At 37.0% G+C, this 27,036-nt stretch overlaps 1 protein-coding gene across 1 annotated transcript in view; it reads left to right on the plus strand.

Moving 5' to 3' along the window:
* Positions 1 to 2,767: 2,767 nt before the first annotated feature.
* Positions 2,768 to 27,036, plus strand: part of RB195_015893 (uncharacterized protein) — a gene marked incomplete at both ends in the record, with an annotated part of 60,305 nt that continues 36,036 nt past the window's right edge. The window contains 6 exons of the mRNA XM_064206820.1: positions 2,768 to 2,841; positions 4,079 to 4,145; positions 5,902 to 6,063; positions 6,458 to 6,563; positions 6,649 to 6,738; positions 7,322 to 7,404. Coding sequence (XP_064062701.1) covers positions 2,768 to 2,841; positions 4,079 to 4,145; positions 5,902 to 6,063; positions 6,458 to 6,563; positions 6,649 to 6,738; positions 7,322 to 7,404 — 582 coding nt within the window. The remainder of the gene's footprint in view (positions 2,842 to 4,078; positions 4,146 to 5,901; positions 6,064 to 6,457; positions 6,564 to 6,648; positions 6,739 to 7,321; positions 7,405 to 27,036) is intronic.

Here is a 27,036-nt window from a genome sequence, read left to right on the forward strand (position 1 = left end):
ATATTATTATTTTATATTAATTGTGTAGATAGAGTGTCTGGGGATAACCAATCCGCTTGGGACCCGCCACCAATTTCACCTCGCTTCAGAATCGTTTGAGGTTTACAAGCCCGTGCTCGGCCAACAAAATGACTTGAGTGGGCTGCCCAATGAGTCAAGTCAGTATTTTTATTTTTATTTTTTCATTTTTATGTATTTTTTCTTTTTTTTACCAGACAAGTCTGGTACCAATTTATCGACCCCGGAGCGATGAAAGGCTTGGTGAGCGCTAGGACGGATTCGAACCTCCGATCAATCGTGCAGGAAGCGAGACCTCTAACGGACTGCGCTACACCCACCCCAATATTTTATATTTATATTATTTTATATTATAATTATTTTATATTTTGTATATTTTAATCTCATCAATTAGAAAAAAGAGGATTTTAGAGGGAAATTCCAAAAAGAACACTCTTTGCTATTCGTGTGTTGCCGTTTCCTGTCTTCCTGCCTTTCGTACCTCTGACCCATACCGTTAAACCTCATGCCTCATCCAATCTCATATTTCTTCTTTATTAAATAATTATTCAATTCTAATTAAATTTTTATAAAAATTCATGTTTATTTAATTTCTTGTCAAATATTTATTTTAAAAAATCTAACGAACAATAATTGAAGATTTTAAATATTATTGAAGTTGATTACTATTAGATTTATACTGGTTTTAAGATCTTCAATTATTGTTCAAGGATGCACGTTGCCATTAAATTCGTTGCAAACAGCTGCAGAAGCGCTTTTAAATGTCTATTTCTAGTGAAAAATGTTATTCCGTTCGATCGTTGGAAAAATCGTTCGTTCTAAGAATAGCGGTTATTAATTAACAGATACATTCACAAGGGATATAATTGAGACGAGCACTTTTTCTAGACTTATGATTACTTCACAGTAATTAAACTTTTTTTTTTGGACGAACTCTTCCTATGTACTCTGTCAAGCGTGGGACGTAATAACCATTGTTCGTGTGTGTGTGTGAAATCCCCTTTCCCTTTCCGGTAGTTATGACTCAGACGTACCGGAGGGAATTTTTCCGTCTATTAAGTTGGAACGAAAGTGATCTACCAATCGATAGGCGGTACTGATGAAGAACTTCTTGGGATCTCCTCGAAACTTCCCATAATTGCTCCGTCAGCTTAATTACTTTTTTTATTTGCTTTTGCACTTTTAATGACCGGAAGTTCTCATTCTCACAAATTCTGGGTGATTCAGACGTTCCTTAACAACTTGAATCGATCCTGTTCTCGTCATTTTCGTCGGGAAAATCCAGCATCCAATGGAACGAGGTTTAAGAGTAAAATACAGTAATTGATATGATTTACAGCATCTAGTTTAATTTGGTTCAAAGTAGGAGTTTGAGCCACGAACCCGGGGCCCGAAATGGATGTCACAAAAATGCAAACCTTCCCAGACTAAAAAATTCTATGAACCTCAAAATTCTATGAACAAAAATTGGCGTTGAATTTGAAGTGACAAAATTTTTGCTTTTTTTTCGAATGAGAGAAAATTTCCCAAATTAGGGGAAGTCGTATAGAAAAAAATGAAACTTCTCTGCATAAAAAATTACCCAACGTGAATCTTCGAATGGATGTTTTTTCTACGGAAATTTCTAAGTGCGTTTTGGGATGGATGGTTTTTATGTAGAAAGGTAATTTTTCCTTAAATAATTTGCTTTCCCTTTTTCCGGAAGAATTCGGAGATTCTTCGCTTTTTCCATTTTTTTCCGCGCATTCTACGCTCATAGTCCTTTTGAAAGTGGACCACAGTGTGGATTCTACATCGTTTATCAATTGTGGAATCTGTAGCCTCCGTAAAAATACTATTGTTGAAGCTTATAATTCTCTATGAGCGTTTTTTTCTAACTTCTCGATTTCTTTCATATCTAATTCTATTTCTATTCTGTTTCTAATTCTTTTTTGAGTGCGAATTTTGATTTCTATGATATCTTTAACTTCTTCTTTTTTTTTCTTCTTCTTAACTCCTTTTTTTGTATAACTTCTTTTCTTTGTTCCTGCCGTCTATCTTGGGAGATTTTAACAGATTGAGTTTTAAGAGAGGGTGATTTTTTTGAAAAAAAGTCAGTACTAATTTTGTTATTTCTTGCACTTTATCAAATTTTGATGAACAATTGTTTACAACGTCTCAGCACTTAAAATAACCTAAAACTTAAAATAACTTAAAATATTAAGATATACTTTTAAAAAAAGTTATCAAATGGAAAAAGAATTCTCGCACCGTATTACGATGTCACCAGCCATTTTTGACTAAAAAAAATTGAGTTGCTCCAGCAAAATTTATGCGAGGATAACTCCCTCCATTGAAAATTAAAGAGACAAATTTATCCGAAGAAAAAGGAAAAAAACACTAAAGAGACAAATTTATCCGAAGAAAAAGGAAAAAACACATAGAAAGGACATAAACCGACGTTTCCACAGGTATTTCAAGTGAGTCCACGTTGCAAAATTTCTCCAATGTGGACATATTTGAAGCACTTAAAGTGAAGTGCTCGTGCTGCCGTTTTTAACTCCCCCTCTTTTTTTCAAAATACGTTTCACTCTATTCTTCTCGATTTGTTTGTTCGATGACGTCGTCGTTTCGTGTTACGTAATGTCGCGCGTAGGACGGTGACGTCCTATGTATGTACGTATGTCCGTACCTCTCGTCTCTATTTACTTATTTCATTTTAGGGCACAATGTTCTAATGAAAATGTCCTAAATATCGACTATGTATTCGATGTTCTCATCATGTTTACTACAATGTTGCCCTCATGGTGGCATACTTTTCGTGCCAATTCTCCGGCCAAACAGGTGTTCGAGTATTTTTTCGATTTTTAGGAAAAATAAATAAAGCGGATTGCTGAAAGCCAATCTTATTTGTATTCATATTTCATGTATTTTTGAATTTTCTCGTTTATTTTGCTATTATTTGAACTTTATTTATGTATTTTTGAATTTTGTTCCTTTTTCTGCTTTTTTGCCAATTCTCGGGCCAAACAAGTGTTCGGCGTTCTTTTCGATTTTTAGAAACCAGGCCACATAACAAATAAACATAAAAATAAATAAATAAATCGATAAGGTGGATTGCTGGAAGTCAGTGTTGTTTGTATGTATTTATGTGAATTTTGTTCCTTTTCTACTTTTCGTGCCAATTCTTTGGCCAAATAGGTGTTCGGGGTTCTTTTCGATTTTTAGAAACCAAACTACATAATAAACAAACGACTAAATAAACAAATAAAAATATAAATAAATAAGTAAATAAAGGGGTTTGCTGGAAGTCAGTGTTGCCCGTATTTATGTGAATCTCAAATTTTTTTTCTATTTGAAAAACAATCTTCTTTGTAGCAGAAAAAAAGTCGCGTCGAAAATGTATGTCATATTGAAAAATGTCACGCTCAAAACGAAAATATAGAAAAATTTCACTTCGAAAATAATGAAATTTTCAGTTCCAGATCTTCCAAGAAAGTGGTTTTATAAGGTGATTGAGAATGAGAGTGCTATATCATTGATTTTGCGCAAAAATATAGGTAAAAAATTATTTTGCTTGATTTGAAAAAAAAATTGCACTATTTCTTAGCATTAGCAATATTTCGAATTTTTCAAAATTTTCTGAACAATTTTCTTTTTTTTTTTGCTGACGAAGCACGTCGATCGAACAATGCTACTTTTATTTTTTGCAACAGAAAACAGAATTAAACAAGAAGATGGCACAAACTAGTACCCTCTATTAGTATCTACAAAAAGAGGTTTATAGAAGACTGCGAGAGAGAAAGAGAGGCAGAGAGAGAAGGAGAAGGAAAGGAAGAAATAAGAGGGAATTAGCTATGACCTCCTAAAAGGCATATCCTCTTATGTCTACAAAAACCGCACGAATTCCTGCAATTTATAATATTTATTTATATTTATATTTATTTACAATTTTTGACGTTCATACATTATACAAGGAAAACATATAAGAAATTATTACTCATATGAGACTTCAGAGCTTGTTTTTTTTTTGTTTTATATAGGAAATGTTGGAAAAATATTGTCATTTCCTATTTTTCAGGCAATATAACGATGATGAATTCGAGAAATACGAACCACGGCCAAAGATTGTCATCGACAAACAAGACGTACGTCATTTACACTAGCAATTAACTCGTCTACGGGCTCATAATTTTGTGAAAATATGTAGTCCCCGACACTAAGTTGGATGAATGAGCGCATAATTTTGCGGAAGGGGTTCTTTTTCTACGCCCTGTTTATCTGGTGTATGCCCTTTATAGCTATAAATAAAGACAACGGAATAAATCATATGGATGTGATTATTTTTGGAGGAGGATAGAACTTTTAAAAGGCAAAATTTTTGAGCACACAGGGAAAATGGCCGATGACGCGAGAAAAAAAATCCTACTGGCTCAGGGATAATATTTGTTTCTCTAATTTTTGATGACATTTCTTTAGTGTTGATAAACAACATGATGCTGTTAGATGGACAACATTATTTTTGCGCTGACGCTTCGTCCTTATCATCCTTCTTAGAAGGCTTAAACTAGCTTGGAAGTGATTAATTATATTCCGAAATGTCAAATATCTAGTTTTGAATTTTATTCTATCTTAGCGAAGCTAAAAATATCTATGACGAAGGATAAACTTATCCTTATTTATTTATTCCTTTTATTTATTTATTTACCATTCATCCATAATTATTTATAGGCGGCGTAAAACATATTGAACCAGGTAGACGCTATGCGTCTTCGTTGAACGCGTGCAGCTGTCTGTCTCCATAGAGCGCGACAAGCTCCTTGCGCCTTTTCTCATCTTGTTTTTACCACAGTTCTTCTTTTCTTTTTTTCTTACAAGTTGAAAATAAAAAAAACTAAAATAACACGATTTAATATAAATATATAATAATACAAAAAAAGTAAAAAATATAAAATAGTTCATGACTGGGATTAAGCTGATCTCCGCAAAGTTCTTCTCTCATAGTTTTTATCGTTTGTTCTGCTGTAAGTGGAGCTTCTCACACTCCGGCTAACTACTCGAAATAAATAAAAATAAATAAATAAAATAAGTAAACAAACCTTGCTCAATAAATGGGAAGAAATTCTTCCCATACAAACTGATATCCTTGACGAGATTGTTTAACATCAGAGGAGACTATGAAGCAACAAAAAAGGAGTTTTCTTGTCACTACTACGAAATATGCTTGTTGTGGATAGTTACAGAAAAAATGGGACAAAAAATAAATATTATTAAAATCTAATATACGCGAACATAGAACTAGGAGCTAGGCAAGAGCAGAGCGCGCCAAAATTAGTGGAATAGGACCTTGCTAGGGTGATGCAACAGTTTTCACAATCAACAGAAAATAATAATACACAAAAAAAGAAAGAAAAGCAGGAAAAGAAAATGAAGAAATGAGGAAATGAGGGAGAACCCGGCAAAACAAGAAAAAAAAGAGGTTCGAGGAGTGTGTCGCGCTCATGTGGAGGAGGGTCGACACACGTTTCCACCGATGGGGGCAACGCATCTGCACGGGACAGCCCGTTCTACGCTGACTGTATTCTGGAGTGAGTCGGTGGATAATTGTTTTAGCGGACCGCATCCACAAATCAATACTACCGTACTACCGTACTTCCCGGAGCCGTATATTTGATTAACAATAAATCAATTCGCTTCACAATTTGTAAAGCAGTAATTTACTTATTATCGATTAGAACGGTATATCCGGAGAGAGCCAGATAGAATGGAAAATTATTTCAAATACAAACTAGCTAACTACAAACACTGGGAAAAAAACACCAGAATGTAATTTACGGGTCCTACGAAGAACGAACACGGGACTTTTTGATCGTACTATTATTCCGCCTGTATGATCCATTTCAGTTCGAACCGACGCGTTCCTATCAATATGAAGGCTACGTGGGAGCTGAATCCGTGAAACCACGGCTGAAAATCGCCGCACAGTACAGTCAACAGAAGAAGACGATCATCCTTAAGGTGATCTCGTTGCACTGTTGTGATCTATTCGCCGATGATGTATCACAGGTTAGTTCCATCCAGGATATCGATCTTTCCCCGTTGCGTTGCTTTTTTTCAGATAACGTTCTATTATTCTATTTTTTCTCAACTTTTTTTTCGCAATTCTACCCATTACTGCCATTTGTAGTCAGGTCAAAATGATCTGTCGCCCGTGCAGTTGTGGCTGTGCTGGAGGCGATGGGTCCCAGTTAGCGTTTTTTTAGAAGTGAAAAGTGCGCGAGATCTGATAAAAATTAGTTTCCCCAAAACTTATAGCTTTTAACATTTAGTTTTTATTTGAACTTCTTCACCTTCTCATTTTTTTTACTTTTCTTTGATTCTGTTTACGTTTCTCGAACATTCTGAACCGCTCCGCTACGTTTTTTTAAAAAGATTTATTCTCAATAACGCTTCGTTACAGGTACGAATTTCTTACGGCTCTAATAGGGCGAAACAGCAGACAGCTGTCGTCAGAGGTGAAGATCCCTCATATAATCAGACATTTTCCTTCACAAATATTGAAAAAGGTAATTTTTAAGCGGATTTTTTTTTGTAATCAAACGTTCCAGAACCATGTGCAGGACAGATGGGATTCATATTAGTTTTGTTCAGACGAATTTAATTCGTCTACTCTCCGATTTCGCATCTATTCAAGAAGCGGGAAGTCTAGAATGAATTTGAGAGCAGAAGGACAGTTAGAAGGTTGGTTTGGTACCTTCCTGTAGATAGATTTTTTATGGACCAACGATGTCTATACAATCGTTCCACCTTAATTTCATGTAAATTAATTTAATTAAATTAATTAATTATAATTTTAATTTCTTGTAAATTTTCCGTTGAAACAATTGAAAATGTGGTGATAGGCGCCAGAAAAAAATCCTTGTGGAATTTATTATGTATAAATTTATTTATTTTATTGTTTTGTTTATTTGTATTATGAAGTTCATCATAGTTATCTTAGAAAATTATTGGTAATGGTATTTTCTTTAGTCAACTTTTTAACAGCCCAGACTTCTTCAACGAAATTACGGTGGTACGGTTGTATCTTACATATTTGTTGGAATATTAATGAATCCTCGGATATTTTTCGTTACGGTCGAATATATCCACAATTTCCCTGTGGATAACTTCGATGGATAGATTTCAAATTTGAAGTTACGTTGTGAAGTTTAAAGGAAAAGGCACATTATGAGCGTCAAACAATAATAATATAGAATTTATGTCAACTGTGGAAAGAAACTGGTAATCGTTTGTTTAATATCCGTATCGGAAATCGACAATTTAGGTGAAAAAATAGGATTGGATAGCCCAACGACATGCACTGTGCCGTTGACGAAGATCAACACCATTAAATCAGAGGTCCCGTTAGTGAGTTTATTTGTCGCTGTGATTTCAGTTACTGTGCGTTTATACTTCTGCGTCTTCCATTTTTTCCCGTTTTATCGGACCTCCATCTTGTTCCATGTTATGAGAACAAGTGCTAATAGTTTTCTTTTTTTTTCCTCACTCACCTCAGTTCACTTCGTTTATGTCGTTCTCATCCTCATTTTATAAGCGTAACGCTTCTAGACGTTGAATCCGTTCCCATTCATTAAATTCTACGTAAAGGTCATTATTGCGTAAAGGTCACTACCACCGTTACTCGTAGTTAGTTTCAATTAGCTACATTTGGGATTTGGAAATTCAAAAAAAAAAGAAAAAGAAAAATTAGAAAAAAAGAGACGAGTACAGTGCTCCCATCGCATGACTCCAACTCATTCGTGTACAACAGACATGATAAAAACAATTTGAATCCACTCTGGAAATTTGAAAAAATTAGATTTCTTCTTTTTTAAACTAAATGGATGGATCTAGTTGATGTGAGGAGAGCTGAGAATGTGGTTTTTTTATTCAGGATAGTTATACTTAGTTACTTTGCTTTTCGTTTTATTTATTTATTTTTCTTCTTTTTTTTCTTTACATATTTTATATTTTAGAGGATTTCTTTCAAGTAATAGTAATAGTAATAGTAATAGTATACTTAGTTTCTTTGCTATTCTTTTTATTTATTCATTTTTCTTCTTCTTTTTCTTTATTTTATATTTTTAGAGGATTTCTTTCAAGTAATCCAAGAATATGTTTCGATATGAGGAGTAATTAGCGAAAATATGGTAAAACATGGAAATAGTACTATCCTTTGAAATTTCCAGGTTGTTTTAAAGATAGCAGGCGAAAAAGTAGAGGATGTTGGAATTTCTCAACGAATAAATAGAATTAGGAATGTAATTCTCGAGCCGAAGCTCGATCACGCTCAATTCCCTCCAATTATTTGGAAAACGCAGAAAATCGCTTCGTGCACCGGACTCCCCTACGAGGCACCTAATGACGTGTCATGTCTGCGAGGGTAGCATACGCACTGCGATTGCCAGCGAACTGGGGAGGCAGTTTCCAACAGCTTAGTGATTATCCGCTCGCGGAGGCGATGAATAAGTTTGCTTCCGTAGGCGCGGCACGTTGTTAGCTGCCTCGTTAGGAGATGCGGTACGACAGGGTTTTTTTTCCCACGCCATTTTCTTAGACTTTTAGGGAATTTGAGTGACGCTCATCCACGTGAGTTACACATTTAGCTCGATCTATTGATGTTGGAGAGATCTCAACAATCCACATTTCGTAGCGTGTTGCCTCTGAACGGTGTCCACAATACGAGTTATGTGATCCGAAGTATAAACGATGAGTCAGCGGCGAGCAACGCGTTTCATTATAATGCAAGCCCATAGCTTGAATTCAAGATTTGCATGCAAATAGTTTTACGCATTGTTTTTTCCCATTCATCAAGAAATATTCTCGTAAAAGCGTAATTCTAGGGAGATGAGTTTCGTGGAAGGATTGAGGAAATAGTAGGAAAAGTATTTTTCCGTAATTTGGGGTCAATTACTGTACTTTTGTTGCTTCTACTCTTTTCTTGTTGTTGGATTTTCTAATGTTTATTTGTATTCATTTCTTGCCTCTTACTCTTGGCACGCCTTTGGGCGTAATAAATAAATAAATAAATAAATTTAAAGAGCGAAACCTAGTCGATGGATTGCTAGTAGTAGTCCATTTTCAGTGTATTTTCACACAAATTTAATCAAATAATTTTAAGAAAGCGATTTAGGAATGTCTTCGTGATTTTTTTTTTCAGAAAAAAAGTAGCCAGAAAAGCAGAAGTTTCATCAGGATTTACTATGAAGAAGAATGAAAAGTGTATTTTAAAATTTTGAAATACCATTGAGGTTACATGTATCCAAAAAAACTTGGAAGTGATATTTTTGGACGAATTCAATTTAATATCGACTCTGCAACTGTTACGAAGATTCCAACCTTTTCTTGTTTAAATTTTTTTAAAATCTTAGTGCAGTTTTTTTTAAAGTCTAGTCGAATTTAATGCGCATTCACGCTCCATTTATCGTTGATGTGGGTTTTCTTTGACTTTGCTAGGTTTGAAGTCGTACTTTTTTACGTTGAGGAGAGACGAAAAAGTTTTTTCTCTGCATCATGAATTCCGTAAAAGTTTTTTATTTTGCAACGTATATTCCTGGAATTATCGTTCTTCCCATTTGCATCATCATTTAGTTGCCGATGAAGAATTATTCCGTTTTTTTCTGCAACAAATTCATTTCTCGTTTTTTTTTTGCGGAAAATTCTACGGCACTGCGCGGCGCGTTGTCCCGAGCTAAAGTATTTACCGTTTTTTTTCCAGCTCTACTTCGAAAACTTCAGTTTTAGCCGCGATAAATCCTCATTTCATGGCACACAGACACCGCAATTTGTGCTTGTTAGCGCGACCGCGACGCTTCTGGTCCATTACACATATATCTACCACTTAAAGGCATCACTCCACGAATCTGAAGTGGTACGGATTTCAGGTGGAGTATTCGTGTACGGGATAGTAGATTATGGGGAGGGAGTGATTCCGTCCATTTCTCCCTAATTGCCGTAAAAAACGGCCTGGAAGATACGGCTTCGGGCGTTCTGGCGCACCATTTTCTACAACGAGTTCGACTGGAGCGCGCCAGCTTCGTGCACGCGTCGCATCTTCCGGGCCGTCTTTTACGGCAATTAGGAAGAAATGGACGGAATCACCCCCCTCTCCATAGTCTCCCATCCCGTATACGAATACTCCACCTGAAATCTGCACCACCTCAGATTCGCGGGGTGATGCCTTTAAGGTTACGGAAGGTTGTACTGTTCAGAAATTGCCACATTAATTAGCTAAATGTCAGATAAAATTTAAAATATTTAAATTAGAGATTAATATTTAGTACTGGGCCCTATTTATCTGGTTTAAAAGGTCAATTAATAATAAAATTAATACGTAAATAATTAAATAAATTAATACGTAATATTTACTCAAATGGGGGTGGTGGTATGTAATGGCGCATTTGGTAGGATATCCGAGTGGGGGCTGTACGGTGCATAGTTCAACACTTCGCCGAGCCAACCAAGCATTCCATCCGTCAGAGGTCCATAAATTGGCGCCAGATTTGTCTAGCAGGATAAAAACACCGAAATGATATATCGGCTTGCCCTTGGAAGCCAACAGGCGTTCAAAAATCTCAACCGATTCTGGATTGGAATCAAACGTATTTCTGTTTTTCAAGCGGATTGGAACCTCAGAGCTTCATAGTTCTATATAACTCAAGGAGCGCCTTTTTTGCGATGCGATAAAAATATTTATGTTAAAATATCATGGCTAGTTTAAAGTACTGGATTGTTCTTAAATCAACTACAAATTTTTAAATTTAATTACAAATCATAAAAGTAAAACCGCAAATATAAAAACATGAATAAAGGATAAAAGGGTAAAAGATAAAATAAATAAATAAAATGAATAAATAAAAGATGGAAGTAAAATAAAAATGGATAAATAAAAGATAAAAGGGATATTGAAAGCATTTTAGCCGTTTTCAGTCTGATTACTACTTGGCCAGGCCTTGTATCGAAGTCCAAAGAAGAGTTTGATCGTTTATTGTGGATTGATGTGGAAGGAGCAACGTTACCCTCACGGTGGAAATCCTCATTAAGTCATGAATCAGGCGAACCCAAAGCAGACGAACTTTCCTTAGCAGAACCAATTTGTAAATAAAGGATAAAGTTTCTAGCCTTAATCAATCCACTTGGGACCTGCGCCCCCACGTTCACTTCAATTCAGAAATCGTTTGAGGTTCACGAACGTGTAGTTATGCCAGCCGATGATCAAGTCAGTGTTTTTATCCTTCCAGACAAGTCTGGCACCAATTTATCGACCCTGCAGGGCTGGGAAAGGCTTGGTGACCGCCAGGGCGGATTCGAACCTCCAATCGCTCGTGCAGGAAGCGGAACCTCTAACCGCTACACCACATCCGCCCAAAAAATGAATACTAAATTAAATATAGATGTAGAAAACAACCCCAAAAATAGTTCTAGAAAACAAAACGTTCAGCATAACCATTTAGGTGCGAAATTGAACTAATTTGTAATGTTTTTTTTTTGTAAAACGATCTTAAAATGATGTTCTTGAACCACTGCGAGGCGAAATGAGGAGCTCAACGAAGATTTCTGGGAAAGGACGCTTTAAGAATTTTGGAAGCAAAGGAATCTTATAATAAAAAGGTGAAGGATGAAATTTGATTTAAAAAAAGCAATAATTTTGTCTTTTGCTATCCATCACATGTCACTTTTTAAACAAATGTTTCTTAGCTACCGTAATCCCCAAAAATGTTCATCTTTCATCTTCATCGTTAGACATACACTGGAGGAAGATTTATTACAGTACGTGTTGCTAAGGCAGTAGCATGCATAATACATGTCATACTGAATTAAATTTAAGTTTATTCGAATTTTCTACTGCGTTTTTTTTTGTTTATTGTTATTTTTAGAGTTATATAATCGTCCAAGGATTTTGTTAAGGGAATAATGGAGCTAATGTTCGTTTGATGAGATCCACATACGTTTTAGAGTGGGTTGTTAATTATTTATTTATGGCGAAAATCTTCCTGTGAGGGATTCTCGTCGTCTCCTTCACTATTTTCTTGAAAAACAAACGTAGACATGGAAAATTCCATGAATCACATAGAATTGCTGCATTTATGGATGCGATGCGAGTTCCCATATAAATATTTTACATTTTGACGTCTCGAACTTTTTTAAACTACGGGAAAAAAAAGCTTTTAAGAAATGTTGCTGGATTCTACGGTAAAAACGTTGTATGCGGTATCGATGTAAGTGCAGCGGAGGTGTGAAGTAACCCTGAAAAACTGTCTCCTCTCGCTTCAGGCGACGCACTTAACTCACTCTTCGAGTCTAACTCCATTATGAGGACGTTTCGATTAATTTTTTTTTCACTTATCTCAGCCTTACGCCTTTTTCTTTTCCGACACATTGTCAGGATGAAGATATATTAGCAATTAAAATGAGGGATTAATGTCAATTTTTGGCTTTTTCTATAGAGTGGAAGGAGAGAGAGAAATTTTCTAAAATTTGTCAAATATTACAGGCCCCTTTTTCTAGGGTACTGTAATGGAATGTTCAACGTGAGTGTTTTTAGAGGTGTTTAGAAGCGTTCGCTAGAGTTTCTTCTATTATTTTTCTTATAGCGGCACATTCTCACATTTCTCTTTTTTATATGAGAATGATTTTTGAATCTGGAAGATCTGACGGATCCTCCACCATGATTTTTTTCAGCCATCAATAATTCTACATTATTTGTGAGCGATTATTGTTGTTCGGTTTAAGCACTAAAGTTAAACTCTGGCTCCAGTCGCCGGAATTTTCATTTCCTTACTTTTTTTGTGTTCTCAAATAGCAAAAATTTGATGCGGTATCCGGATTTTAGAGATTTGACAGGAAATGACGTCACTGCTGAGTGGGCTTGGAGGGGACTGGACTGGATCGAGGGTGTTTTTGACCTCAGAAAGTGGTGTAGGAGCGGTTTTATGGGGAGTATAAGTTAAAGCAGACTGCATTAGCACATCTGAAAACATGTGAATTTTAAAAATAAGATAATAAAATGTAAAAAATAAGCTTTTCATGGACCTACCGTGGTTTAAATCTCTTTGAAATACGGTGCCCAGAAAGAAAATAGCGACGTGTACTGTGGTGAATTTAATTCTAACCTGAATTTATCGTCTAATTCTCTGTAAAGAAAAAATAGGTTAATGGTAGTCATCGAATTACCTCACTGACTCAATACATTCCCCGGAGAATTTCACTGACATTGGGAGGAAATTTATGAGATTTTCTCGTCTCAGAAATTTTGCAGAATTCTCATTAGGAATCGAATGCGGTTAATTCCTACAAAATGTGGCATCGTAGCAGCATCCTGTGATGTTTGTTAATGGATTGTTTTCACCTCGAACAAATGTTTTCAATTTGTGACTAAGCGATTGGTGAAGAATGGGGATTTTTCAACAGGGGTTTATAGTCAAGCGAAACGTATTACCGACGACGTTACCGTAACCGATTGTGTGTTTTGGGTATCGCTGTGATGAAGTAGTTGGTTGTAGTTTTTTCCCCCGCTGAGTGACTATGCGATTCACACAAATCTCTCTTAGCTTTGCTCAGCCAACGAACCTCAATTGCGGTTTCTATTCAGCGAGATTCGCTGAACACGACGACGACGAGGAGGGGGAGGGAGGAAGAGCGCACAGACTTCTCCTCGGCTCTCGTCCGCTCGCTAACGCTAAGCGTTTAGCTTCACCATCCGGTCGGCGGCTTAATTCACCAACGACAATCAACTGACTGACTTCTGCTAACTTCTAACTTCTAACCCTGTCTACGGTCTTCTCACGTCATGTATCTCAGTGTGGATAGTGCGGTAAGTGTTTTGGATGGGGGAAGAGTCGCGTCAGAAGTTACAGAAAAGTTCATCCTATGCAGAATTTCTTCACTGAAATATTAAAAAAAAACAAATTCCGGTTTCTAAGACCTTTTCATAAAACGTCGTTATTCTTTTCCTTTTTTTACGGGAAAAATTCTCCGCATTTCTTATCGTCATTTTACGGTCGATTTAACCTTAGCTCGTTCTTCTTCCAATTGATTAAGCAGCCGCTACCTGCAATTTTTTTTTGTTTGCCTGAAAATCTCAAGAATATCCTATTGCCGATGTACATTTGGATTACAGAGGATTAAGGCACCACCAAAAATAAAATAAAAATCTCAAATGTCACCGGTATTCGGTTGCTTGTTGATCGGTAATTTGTCAGAGATGTCAACGTTGAGTTGGCGGAGTTTGCCGGATTTTTGGCGAAAGCTTATCATCGACGGCGACAACAACGTCAAATGTCGTCTTCTCAGAGATTCCTCAGTGGCGTCTGTCTCCTTTCCAAGGAGTTGACGTTGGGATTTTCATTTGTGAGGATTCCGATAGCAGTGATAGGAAAAAAGTATTTTTTTCAAGGGACAATTTTTTCAGTTTTCTTCAAACTTGGAAATTTTTAGTTCTATACAAATTACATGAATTCAAAAGGCGAGGACAGAAGAAAGAAATTAGAAAATAAAAAAAATTTAAAAGAGACTTAGAAAATTTAGAAATTTCCTAATTCCCTATTTACAACCGTAAACATCCACTCGTTCACTTGATTAGATCACTAGAATAAGTTGGAAACCGTACTGGGATTGCCATTGAAACGAACTAAGCCTTTTTCATATTTTTTTAAAATCACCTTGTAAAAATCCACAAAAATTGACGTGGATATTTCTTTTATTTCTAGAATTAGTTCTACCGCTAATGTCAATGTCTGACCTTGTGCTAACCCCTCCAGGGTAACCTTAAAGGGAGTCAGCCAGGCTCTCCACATTCTCAGCAATATTGTTACCAAGTTACCAAAACCAGAGTAATTCGGCACTCGACATGCTTCCCTGGAGACAGAAATCAGTCTTGAATTTTTTTTCTCTACGAGATGTTGTGATGGTGATTTTGTTGTGGGGAAATTCACGATGGCAACCGAGTCGGGGATTTCTCGATTTTTCTTGCGTCACAGAGTTTCGATTAATTGTTAGCGTTTTAACCACTTTTATGTAGTTCCATACCAATTATCCATGCCCTAAGATAATAATTGTGATCTTTGCTCGGAAAAATAGAAAACTCTTATAATTACAAAGGAAAATATACAAGTGTAAATATTGAGCGTTTTATGAAATGGAATGTGGAATTTTGCGATAGTTTTCGCGTTTCCAGAGAGGGAAATGTCCACGTTTTTCGGTTTATATGCGAAGGTTGGCTAGACACCATATTTCCGTCCTCTACCCGGCAACACGTTAAAATTTCGGAACACCTAACTTCACCGAGTTCCAAGTGGTGTACAGTTTTCTGTTCTTACTGAAAATTTGACTGGCTTATAAGGATTAGTTATACACTAGGGGAAAAAGGAAGGAAAAGGAAGTAGAATAAGTGATGTCAGGGATGTCATCAGGAACGAAGACAATTTTATGCTCGTGGATGTTTTTCAGTTTTGCTGAGTGTATTATTAGTTTCATTAAAAAGTAGGTTCACTTCAACTTTCTTTTTTTCAACGTAGCTGGATGGATAAGAATTAAAAAAAAATAATACGTAAAAAATAATAATAATTGTATAGTAAAAAATAATTTTTACGTTAGTTCACTAATGCTTTTGCAGTCGAAATTAGGGAAAAGCAGGCGCGATTTATAATTTTGAAATTTTTATAAAATGAATTTCCGGTCACGTTTTTATCCAGTAAGATCAACAATTTTATATTCATTTCATTCATTCGGACGTGATCATTCATTGAATTACAGTACGCCAAAACGTTCCTTGCGTACGCTAGTGTTTTTATATCCTTGGCAGAAGAAATCTTATGCTCAAAACGGATCAAAACGTTATGAAAACAAAAACGGATCAAAACGTTATGAAGCTCGGTCACGATTCACGATGGTCCCACCTTGATCCTGCAGCCGCTAGCTTCACCGCAACGCTTAGAGCGCAGCCGCCTACGCAACTGCCACGAGTTTCATATCGTTCTGAACCGACTATACAAGAACTATGGGCGGGTGTAGCGTAGTCGGTAAGGTTCCACTGCGTCTGCACGATCGGACGTTCGAATCCGGTCTAGTCCTGGATTGACACATCGGGTAGGCCCCTTGAAGGCATCATTTAGTAATGTCGTGTGACATAAGCCGTTAATCAATCCGCTTGGGATCCACCGCCACGTTCACCTCAATTCAAAATAGTATGAGGTTTACGAACGTGTAACTAGGCTTTACAGTGACTTAAAAGCATCACCCCACGAATCCGGGGTGGTACGGGTTTCAGGCGGGTAATGCCTATGCGGGATCGCAGATTGTGAGGAAGAGGGTGATTCCGATCATCTCCTCCTGCATCAATGTAAACGGAACACCTCGGAACGCTGTTTCTTACGATGGGTTCTGTTGAAATGCGCAACCCTTGTGCCCCGCCTCCGTCTGCGATTCGTCCTAATGACCACGTATAGACATTACCAACCTGAAACCCGTACCACCTTAGATTTGTGGGGTGATGCTTTTAAATCACTGTAAAGCCTAGTTACACGTTCGTAAACCCCAAACGATTCTGAATTGAGGTGAACGTGGCTGGTGGACCCCAGACGGATTGATTAACGTCAGAAACCTTATCCTTTATCTTTTAATATCGTCCCGATTACATAGCTAGACATCTCGTGTCCCTCGTCTTAAAAAATGACATCAAATGATATCATGGATTACAGTTGTAAGGGAATATTATGATTAAGAGAGATAATCCCAAAATAACAAGATTTAATATCAAGTAGGTTTGAGTTGGCCATGAGTGGATCATGAAACAGCACCTGCTTCTCCGGATAGGCCCAGTGCTCCTATTAGATGGGTTTTGATTGAAATAAATAGTAAATAGTAGTAAAAATAAAATTAGTGAAATAAAAAATAGTAGTAAATATATGAATAATTAAAGGCATCACCCCACGAATCTGAGGCGGTGCAGATATCCATATATTTACTATTATCCCTAGGTCCACTACTTCTTTCCGTCTTACTGGATTTGATAAATTTGATAAACCTGAATTGTTTGAGAAGGGTAAGGAGCTGACTTGATGCATAGGTAACCCCCAATAAGTGATTGCTTTGGCCAAACACGGGTTCGTAAACTCCTAATGATTCTGAATTGATGTCGAGCGCCTATATCACATACCGTCAAACATTTTATCCATTTTTTTAGGATTTAAACAAATATTTTTAGGTAGTGAGCAGCGCCATCGTTTCACTGCACCACTTCTACGGCAATTTGCACATTTTGTTTGATTGGTGTACACGTTTCTATCCTCTGCTCTGCCCGGATCGATCGTAAATCGTCTGCCTTCGGTTGAGCAAAAGATCCGGTCTTTCTTTGTATTGTTCGACCCTAGAGATGAAAATGATGCGAAACGCAAAGGGTACTGTGCAGTGTACTGTACGACAGGTGCTTCGAGTATGTTCTCTGAGATCTTCATAAATTTCTTAGTTTTCATAGCCACCTGAAGGGATTATTTCTGTTATCCTTACATCCAAGGCTGGTGTGGCGCAGTCGATTAGGGGTTCCACTGTCCGCACGATCAATCGAAGGTTCGAATCCGCCCCAGTGTACACCAAGTCTTTCATCCTTCCGGGAGCGATAAATTGGTACCAGACTTGTCTGTGAGGATAAAAACACTGATCTGACACATCGGCTAGTCCCCGCCGTCACTGTTAGTTACAGGCCAGTTACAGCTTCGTAAACGGGCAGTTATAGGCCAGTTACAGGTTCGTAAACCCCAAACGATTCTGATTTGAAGTGACCGTGGTGGCACAGGTCCCAAACGGATTGATTGACGCCAGACACTTTAGGCCTTATCCTTCGTCTTTTATTGATACATTCAAAAAAAGTGAAAGTACGCAATGATGTGGTCTTTCTCCACTACCTATCATCTCTTCGTTTTTTTTTGTGAAAAAGAGAACTGTGCAATTACGTACATTATAAATTTATTATAATTTATGTGAAAGTTGATTTCTGTCTGCATCAAAGGGGATATCATCGTAAACGGTGGAGAAATCAAATTTTTGAGACTGTCTGGAAGAGGTAGCGAAAGCGAACTGCATCATCCTACTAGTTTTTTTTTTGGCTTTTTTGCTCGTGTTCACGATTTCCTGTGTCATCCCTGCCTGCTTCCCTGTGGGCATGTTGTTGTTGATCGTGTATGTATGTCGGAATATTCTCACAGTAGAAATTGTTTCCTCCTCCTAGGCTGCATGACTAATGGAACGCTTCAGCGTCGACTGTTACTGAGTCTAGAAAGGTAAAACAAGGATTTTCTCTGAAGCATCCGTGTTATTTTCATGGATTGAAAATTTTAGGGTTTAACGATAGAAGCGATGCTAATTCCCAGAATTACTTTCTGGAGCGTTTTTGCCAAAAAAATGTTGTTATCTGTGAGGATTTTCCGGCTTTTTCTCTTACAGATGTTTTTGTGAATCAAGAAGAGAGAGTTTCAGGAAAAGTGCCTGAAGGCGATAGCATTAAAAGAAATCCAAAAAAAAATCCAATCCATTGAGAATTTGATGTTCCATGTACCGCATCCAAGCGACCTGTTCCTTTGTGAATTCTCTGATTTTTTTTCCAGAGAAAGTCCAGAAAATTTTTTTTCCTTTGGGGATGGAAATCCTCAGGTTTTTGCTGAGCTAAAGGATTGTTTAGGTGAAAACTTTTCCTTTTTTCAACAAGATGTGAACAATTATCTAAATAGGGCAAAGAGCTTAATGTTCAGCAAAAATGTACCTTTCGACCTTTAAAAAATTGGAGTAATTTTATTATAATTTTGATTTAAATCTAAACTAGATTGAGAAGAAAAAACCGAGTAGAAAAATAATTTAATTCTGTTTAGGCTCAAAATTTTTCTACAATCCGCGTAGAAGCTGATTATTATTTTTATTTAAAAAATAAGAATCATGCATTAATAATTCCAACTAATCATAAAAACATTAGATTCACTATAAAGCAAATGAAAAATACGAGTGAGAATTTTTATGAGGATCAAAAAAAGCTCGGAGGGTACGTAGGCGTACAGCGGTAGCAAAAATTTCCATATTTTATGAGCAATTAATTTTACTTTGCACCCCATCTTCATCTTTAAGGGTGGTATGTGAGGAAGTGTTTGGATTCTGGGAAAAACGTTTTATGATTTCTTGAAATTAATGTCTTTCTAGCAACAATTCCACTAGTTAGCCTCTTTAACCCAACCTAAATCATCCAACCTTTCGCAGTTTTTCCCATGAGGATAAATTTTTCGCTTGCGTGGAGGAAAACAGCAAAACAGCTCGACGAATTGAGCCAATTTCGGCGCGTTATTTCGCTTTGATCATCTGTGGATTGCCTTGAATGCTGCAAAGCTGCGGTTTATAGCTGAAAGGATCGTAGTATACTCCTCTTCTTTTTTATTTCTCTATGAATTTCCATGAATATTTTGTGCAAAACAACAATCAAAATGTCAGCAACTTTTCCCCTTATTTACTTAATCAACAGTTTACTGTTGTTGCCTGGAGCGATTGCCTGAATTCACCCTCGTAGGCAACGTGTCACGAAATTGACGAAGACGGAAATCCTGTTGAAAAACATAGAGTTCGAGGCATAGATTACTAGTATGGGCACAGCGTCACTCAGGTCCCCTTTATCGTTCTGAAAAACGTCGTGGGAACGGCATTTGTCCCTACGAGGCACGTTAGAACGCGTACGTTTTTGCACGCTCTAACGTATCTGGTCTCCTCAGCAGCTTATTCATCGGTTTTACTTGAATAGGGTGGTAAGGAAACCTCTGGTGATTTTTTATCGTTCGCTCGTGAATGCGGAGCGTGCATGGTGCACAAAGTTGTTGTGTTTTCACGTATCTCGTAGGAACAAAAGCACTTCTCACGCCGTTTTCTCACGACGGGGATCATGAGCGATTGAGAAGTGCTACCCACATACTCGTATTTTACACTCCAAACCCTATATTTTCCCATAGAGACCTCAATATTGTCGGTTTACGCTGCCTATAAAATGGCTGAGGCTCTCTTGGCGAATAAAATTATAGACTCAGGGACTATGTTTTATGTCAGCTTCCTCTTGTGGTTTATGAGAAATTTTGCTGGATTTATGAGGAATTTTTATCTAAAAGTGCAGGTTATGTGCTAGGTTGGAGCAATTGGATTTGGAAGCAGCTTTGTTTATTGTCTTCTTAATGAAGTGAGCACAAGAGCTATGAAGTTTTGCCAAGGTTTTCCGTAGTTCTCGTTCTTGTCACCGACAATTTTCCCCTGGACGGAAGTCGCTGGACTTTAATATATACTATACAATATATACTACATATCATATAATTTGCCGGCGAGGGTGTGGCGCAGTCGATTTGAGGTCCGTTGTAGCCACACGGTCGAGGGTTCGAAACTGCTCTTTGGTCTTTCCACTGGTCTTTCCAGCCTGCTTTCGTTCTCAAATTTGTCAGTACCAGGAGATTTCCTTTCAGAGAATCCTGAGCGATTTCTCTTACTAGAAATTGTTTTTTTAAGCTCTGTTTCAGCCACCGAAGAAGAATAGATCATCGGATGGCTCCTGGTTCCTTGTAACTAGTTGTTTCAACAGCTATTCCCTTTGAATTCATCTTCGATATTCCAAAACAATAAGAAGTTAAGGTCATAAAGGTTGTTAAGGTTGTGTCTTATCGAAAAGTTGTCATGTATTAAATACGAAATATTCCATTAATTACCTCTTTTCACCTCTCATCCAGTTTGTTTACGTAGGTCAATTTGGTAAACAAAAATGAATGCGCGAGGGGAAAACAAATACGTAATCATTCCGTCCCATTCTTTAATTCTTAAATCAAAGGCTTCCTTCTAATTGTAATGAGATTGATCGGAGGAGTACCAGGATGAGGAAGAGTTCTGAGGTCACAACTACTTCGCTCCTTTTCACTGTAACAAATTTTCTTGGCTCTTTTTCTTGATTATACCGAGAGGAATATGCATGAGGGATCCGAAGACTCTTGTTTGGTCCCAAGCGCCTCAGAGTTGCCATTGTTTTCCGCCGAAGAACACTTCCTGTTTTCTTCGGCGCTGCTTGACCTGAAGGCGAAAGTTTTTGCGCTGATGTCCTATGTCCTATGTGTCTAGTCGTCGAATGGGGAATAGTGGACGAGAAGACGTCGTCGGGGAGCGGGGGAGGGAGATGTGTGGGGAGTCACCAGCGACGGACATTTATCATTAGCGGCTTCAGTGGATCGAAGCAGGTGCATGTCCGATCTGTGCTCTGTTTTTATTGTTTTTTTTTTTAGCAAAGCACATTAATTTTTTGTAACATTTTTGGTGGTGTAATAGAAGAAAAATAAGGAAAGATTAATCTCGAAAACAAAAAAAAAACTTCACATTCATCTCATGAACTCCAGATGGCGCCCACACAGTAGCGGCGTGCTGCTAACTCGTGCATTATTTTCCCTCTCCTATCTTTTGAATAAATTCAGAGTACTGTACATAGTTGAGGTGTGTTGAGGTGTTTTGATGGTTTCTTCTGTCATTCCCTTCCCTTCTTTCCATTCCTCATTCTCGCCTTCCGCTCTGCTACCTTGTTTCCGAGAGTTTTTCCACATCGTTGCTTTGCCCTAGAGATCCTATTTAATTCTATCTACTAGATTAGATTCTCTAATGGATTCTGGTTAATTTGCCATAGGAGTGACATTCACTCACTCACTCACCCACTCACCAAGAGGAGCCGTATGTACACTACTTTGATTATAGATGGCAGCTGTACATAGCTGTGGAAATTAGCTGAAAAATGCTGGAAAATGTTTTTTTTTCGATAGGACCTTTAAGGTTTGGTGTCGTTGTCGAGCGTTTTTGTGAACTCGGTTTCTTTGATACATTCGATCTTTGAATTGTTGCTGTAAGACTGTTTTTTCTTGTAAATTCTTTCATTTTTCGGTTCCAAATCATAAGAGAATTAATTAGATTAATTAATTTAATTAATTAGAATAAAAATTAGATTGAAAAGGGATTTTAGCGCCTTTTAGAGTTGCTCATTTGTTCATTTCGTTTAGTTTTAGCACTGTGCACAAACTTTATGGGAAACGCAGATATTTTTAAAAGTTATAAGTCTACTCCTTTACTTCCTCTGCTTTTCAGTGAGGCAGAGGGAACGTTTCTGCTGTTATCATTGTTGAATACTTAACGGATAGTCAAAATAAGGAGGAGATTGACTGAGTGCAGGGCTTTGTTAAATAATATTTACCATAAAGTGCTCAACGATATATATTTATGGAATTAAATAGAATTCACTGAATTCAGTTAATTTATTATTTATAATTTTTTTGTTTTTTTTAAGGATTTCAATTAATGATTCTGTGTTGACATGGATTCAATTTACAACCTGTTTTTAAGAAAATAAACTACTACTAAGTTCTAAAGTAACTTAAATATCGGGGAAAGCCTTGAAGTTTTGCTTAAAGTTCTTTCAGTTTTTCTTTTCAGTTTTCAGTTTTAGGTTTTCTCAAAGTTTTGCTTAGTTGCGTTGGTTTTTAAAGGTGCGATCTGGGTTCTTTAGCTATCAACGGTTTAGTGTTCAAGGTTTAAAGTCAAATCTTTCGCGAAAGATCTTCTAGTAGCCTCCAGACCTGAGAATCTCGGCTTATTGTTGAATTTTAAGACGTTCCATAGTTTTTCTAATTGTAAAGGAGTATGAAGAAAATTGTTATGATTCGTCCGAGAACACGATTATCAATAATCAAGTAATAAAATATTTAAGAATGTATGTGTATCAGATTAAGAAGAGCGGAACTTATTAGATATTTGATTTAATTTAATTTGTTCGATTTATTTGAGTGAAATAAAAGAAGTGTTTTAATCTTCTGGGCCGAGAACTATGTACACAGGCAGACCACTTCGGTGGTTGTTGTGCGTTGGCGTCGGCAGTTTCCAGAAGAATTTTCGAGAAAAAAAAGATTATGAAGGAGTGTTGTAGTAATGGGAGTGATAATAAACAAATAGAAGAAAAAATAATTAAATAAAAAATGAATTTCAACAAGTCATTTGAATTTAAAAAAAAGACAAAAAATTAATGTAAGTAAATAATAGCAAAGGTAGAAGTTAAATAACTTTGTAGGGAACTCTCAACCGAAGAGATACAAAATTACAAAAACTATACCTAAACTAAAATAAACTATACTAAAATACGTAATATCTATTTGCTTTCCGACAGTTGTTCTCGTGGAAGAATTTTGTCTCCTTGGAATTTTCTTGGAAATCCTTTCTTGTATATACAGTTTTTGTTGTTTCTAAAATCATTTTAAAGGATAACACTTTCCATTCCTTGATGCTTAATCTCGACTTTACGGTCAAAAATTCAAATTTCAAAAAAATTGAATTAAACCTGATTGATAAATATTAAGATTCCCACTTGTTTTGATGGACGTTCGATTCTTTCAGCGAATAATATAATTCAAGAATTTTTCAAGAATATAACTTGAAAGAAATACTCTGATAGGTGCATCAAAACGACTAAGAATATTTATTTATTTATTTATTGAACACACCTGCAGGTGTGCCATAAAACAAAACACAACAAGATGGAACAGAGCTCACTAGAATTTTGCCTGAATTTTACGCAACAAGGCAATTTTACACAACAAGAATATGCAAAGAGATGATTCTTTTTTTTTAAATGCGAACATTTCCGGATTATTTGGGCACTTGAGTCGGATACTTTCCTCGAAGCTCCTCGAACTTTTTGAGTTATTCGTAGGATCGCATTTAAAACAGCACATGGAAAAAAACTCGTATAATTTTTTCTGAAATGAGTGGAAGTCAGAAGTCACTGTGAAACGAGTAATTTGTCCATTTTCGAGGTTTTTGTACTTTTTTCCCCGGCGGGATTCTGTAGTGCGTTCAAGTAAAACCATGTAGCTCTTTGGTTAGCTTATAGGGTTGAGTGCGTCGAGAGAGGAGGTCCCAGAGGGAAACGCTGCACACATAGCGGCTGTTAGATTGCCTTGTGTACGAAGCTTAACCTTTTGCAAATACTGCTGCAGCAACAGATGAAGCACCAGAAAAGTACTGAGGATTGCAGGAAATGGAGCAGCTTGGAAATTTCCAAGGTTTGAGGACTATGAGGCTTCACCCGGGTTCATGAACATTTTCTCATTTTATCACATTTTTTTCATTTTGATTTACTTCACATGATTGCCCATTCCGATTGTGAATATGTACGTCGCTTGTTTCTGTTACATTTGAATAATGTTTTAATGATGGAATTTAATTTTGATGGTAATTAATAATAGTGAAATAATAAATAATATTTTAATAATTATTAATAATGAAAAACATCATTTAATAATGATGTTCTTCTACTCAACTAACAGCTAGAATTTCGTAGATTGAAGGCTTTTTTTTTTGGAAACGATGTTTTTTTTTGGAAAACTTCTCCCTAAATAGCCCTCGATAACGTAAAACTTCCACTATTTTCAATCCAATCTGATCAAATTCTATTTTCAAAGCATTTCAATGTTTTTCGTAGGATTCTATGCGTTATTTTCTTCTTATTATATACGTATTTTCGTGATGTTTCTAGAAAACTTTTCATCAATCGAATTTCAACGATTATGCGAGTAGAAAAACATTATTTGGACCACAAAATATTGTTAGAAGGCGTCGTTGACGGTGAATGTCCGTGAACAACATTTTTTTGCACTTGAAGAAGCTCTCGTGTCAGCGCTTCCGATTTCGCGATGGACTTCCCTACGCTGTTCCTGGATATCCACACATTTATTTCTATCTTTATCTTAATTTTGCAAAAGTGTTATCTTTTACAAGTTCGGCGAAGGTCCTATTGATTTGTTCGATCCGTAAATGGTGGAATACTGTACGTTACGGGAATTGCACCTATTGCTGCAAATCCCTCGCTTTATACGTATCGGCAATACCCATAAAGGGAGAAATCCATGAGTCTCCTCATCGCTTCCAGTCGCATGCATGGTTGATTTCCTTTAATAGCTTTTCATTTCTATGCTGCACCTTGTTTTTCCACGGTTTGCAGCATTTAACCATTGTTAGTTATGGGAAAAAACAGAAAAACAAGAAAGAAAAAACAAAACGAGCCAGCAAGTGATCGGCGAGTAGAAGTGAAGTGTTTTTGAAGGTATTAGGTTCCACGAGAATATGTTTTCTTAAACAGAAATGATCCTGAAATTTTATCCTCGAGCAAAAATATCGATATCAAGAAAATTATGAAGAAAATTTTTCCCGAGACGGGCAACATATTTATGTCCTTACATTTCGCTTCAGTTCAATTATTACCTGCGTTTAGCTCCAGCTGAACGTATTTTTTCTTCGAAAGAGTACATAGTTGCCTACAACAGGATAGGAGGTATTTTTGAGCAGGAAAACTGAAAGCATTGTTTTTTCCCTGAAAATTTCCTCTACTTGCTCAATCGGCGAGCTCTTGTTATCGCCGGATGCGGTTTCCCACATCTTCGTCGATGCGTGTCGTCCGTGATTAGAGTTCTGACGAATTTTCTCGATTTATAGCTGAAGCCGCCAGAAAATCCATTCATTCCTCACTTTGAGGCTATCCACAGCTTGTGAGACTGTAAGTCTCAGGTGAACTGCGTATCGACACCTACGTATTGGTTGAGTTGAACGTTCTCGGACAAATTGACAATATTTCTATTTATTTTACAATTTTTAAACGATAACTGTAAATCATTTGAAGTATGCCCCATTGGCATCGATCGGTCTTCTGCCAACGTTTAGGCAAATCGTAGATGCCGTTGCTCCAGAACGCAGGGGACTGATCCTTGAAGAACTGCTCGAGTCCCGTTTTGATGTCGTCACGGGTTTGGAAGTCTTGATCTGGTCACCCGAGTGCCTGAGGTCAACAATGTCGCTGTGTTCAGCGTTACGAAACGTGAAACGTTACGGAGCGTTGGAGTTGTTATCAAAGATTCCACACTCCTTCTATGGATTTGATCTTTGGATTAAGTTTTCGCAGTGTGCAAAGAGAACACCCCTTTTTCCAGTATCTACACAACTTCTGCCATATAACTGTACATTTTGCGTGGCTGGCACGTGCCAAGTTCGTATACGGTCGTATACTGTCTGATTTCATTTATTATAAGGGGCCAGGAGGGACAGCAGGGCTGCTATCAGTCTCATATGTCCCGGAATACTATTTTATTTAGTATAAGTAGTATATAAGTAGTATAATATAATATAGTATCTATAGTAGTAGTATATAAGTAGTATAAGCATTTAGTATAAGTTTAGTACAATTTTCAATTTTTCAATTTTTTTCGTTTTTATTTTCACTTTTTTTCCATTTTCAATGTTCAATTTCAAATTTCCATGAAACCCATGTGCTGTGATAAATTATTGCGGTAAATTGTCGATGATGAATCGTTAAAATTAAAAATAAAATAAAATTAGGGTAAATATTCGAGTATGTCGTATTCTCCACGCCGTTTGCCGAAACGTGCCCTTCCCTCCATTCACATTCCACTGCGTCAATGTACAGAAACAGTAGTATCAATTTTTTTCCAAGCATCCGCACTCATTTTCAATCCAAAAGTTTTTTTTAAAGGCATCACCCCACGAGGTGGTACGGATTTTAGGTGGAGTATTCGTATACGGGATCGTAGATCAGTGGAGTACAAAAAATTAATTTTTTTTTAAGGGCTGAACGGTCCTTCATAACCCCCCCTAATTTTGGTGGTTTATTTTTTTTGGGTTTTTTTTTTTAGGGGGGGGGGGGGGGGGGGGGAAGGGTGATTCCGTTCATTTCTTCCTAATTGCCGTAAAAAACGGTTCGGAAGATGCGGCGCGTGCACAAGGCTGGCGCGCTCCAATCGAACTCGTTGTAGAAAGTGGCGCGCCTAAAAGCTCGAAGCCGCATTTTCCGGGCCGTTTTTTTTTACGGCAGTTAGGAAGAAATGGATGGAATCACCCTTCTCTCCATGATCTACGATCCCGTATACGAATACTCCACCGGAAATCCATACCACCCCATTCGTG

This window comes from Necator americanus, chromosome V (assembly GCF_031761385.1).
Source record: "Necator americanus strain Aroian chromosome V, whole genome shotgun sequence".
Classification (NCBI taxonomy): Eukaryota; Metazoa; Nematoda; class Chromadorea; order Rhabditida; family Ancylostomatidae; genus Necator; species Necator americanus.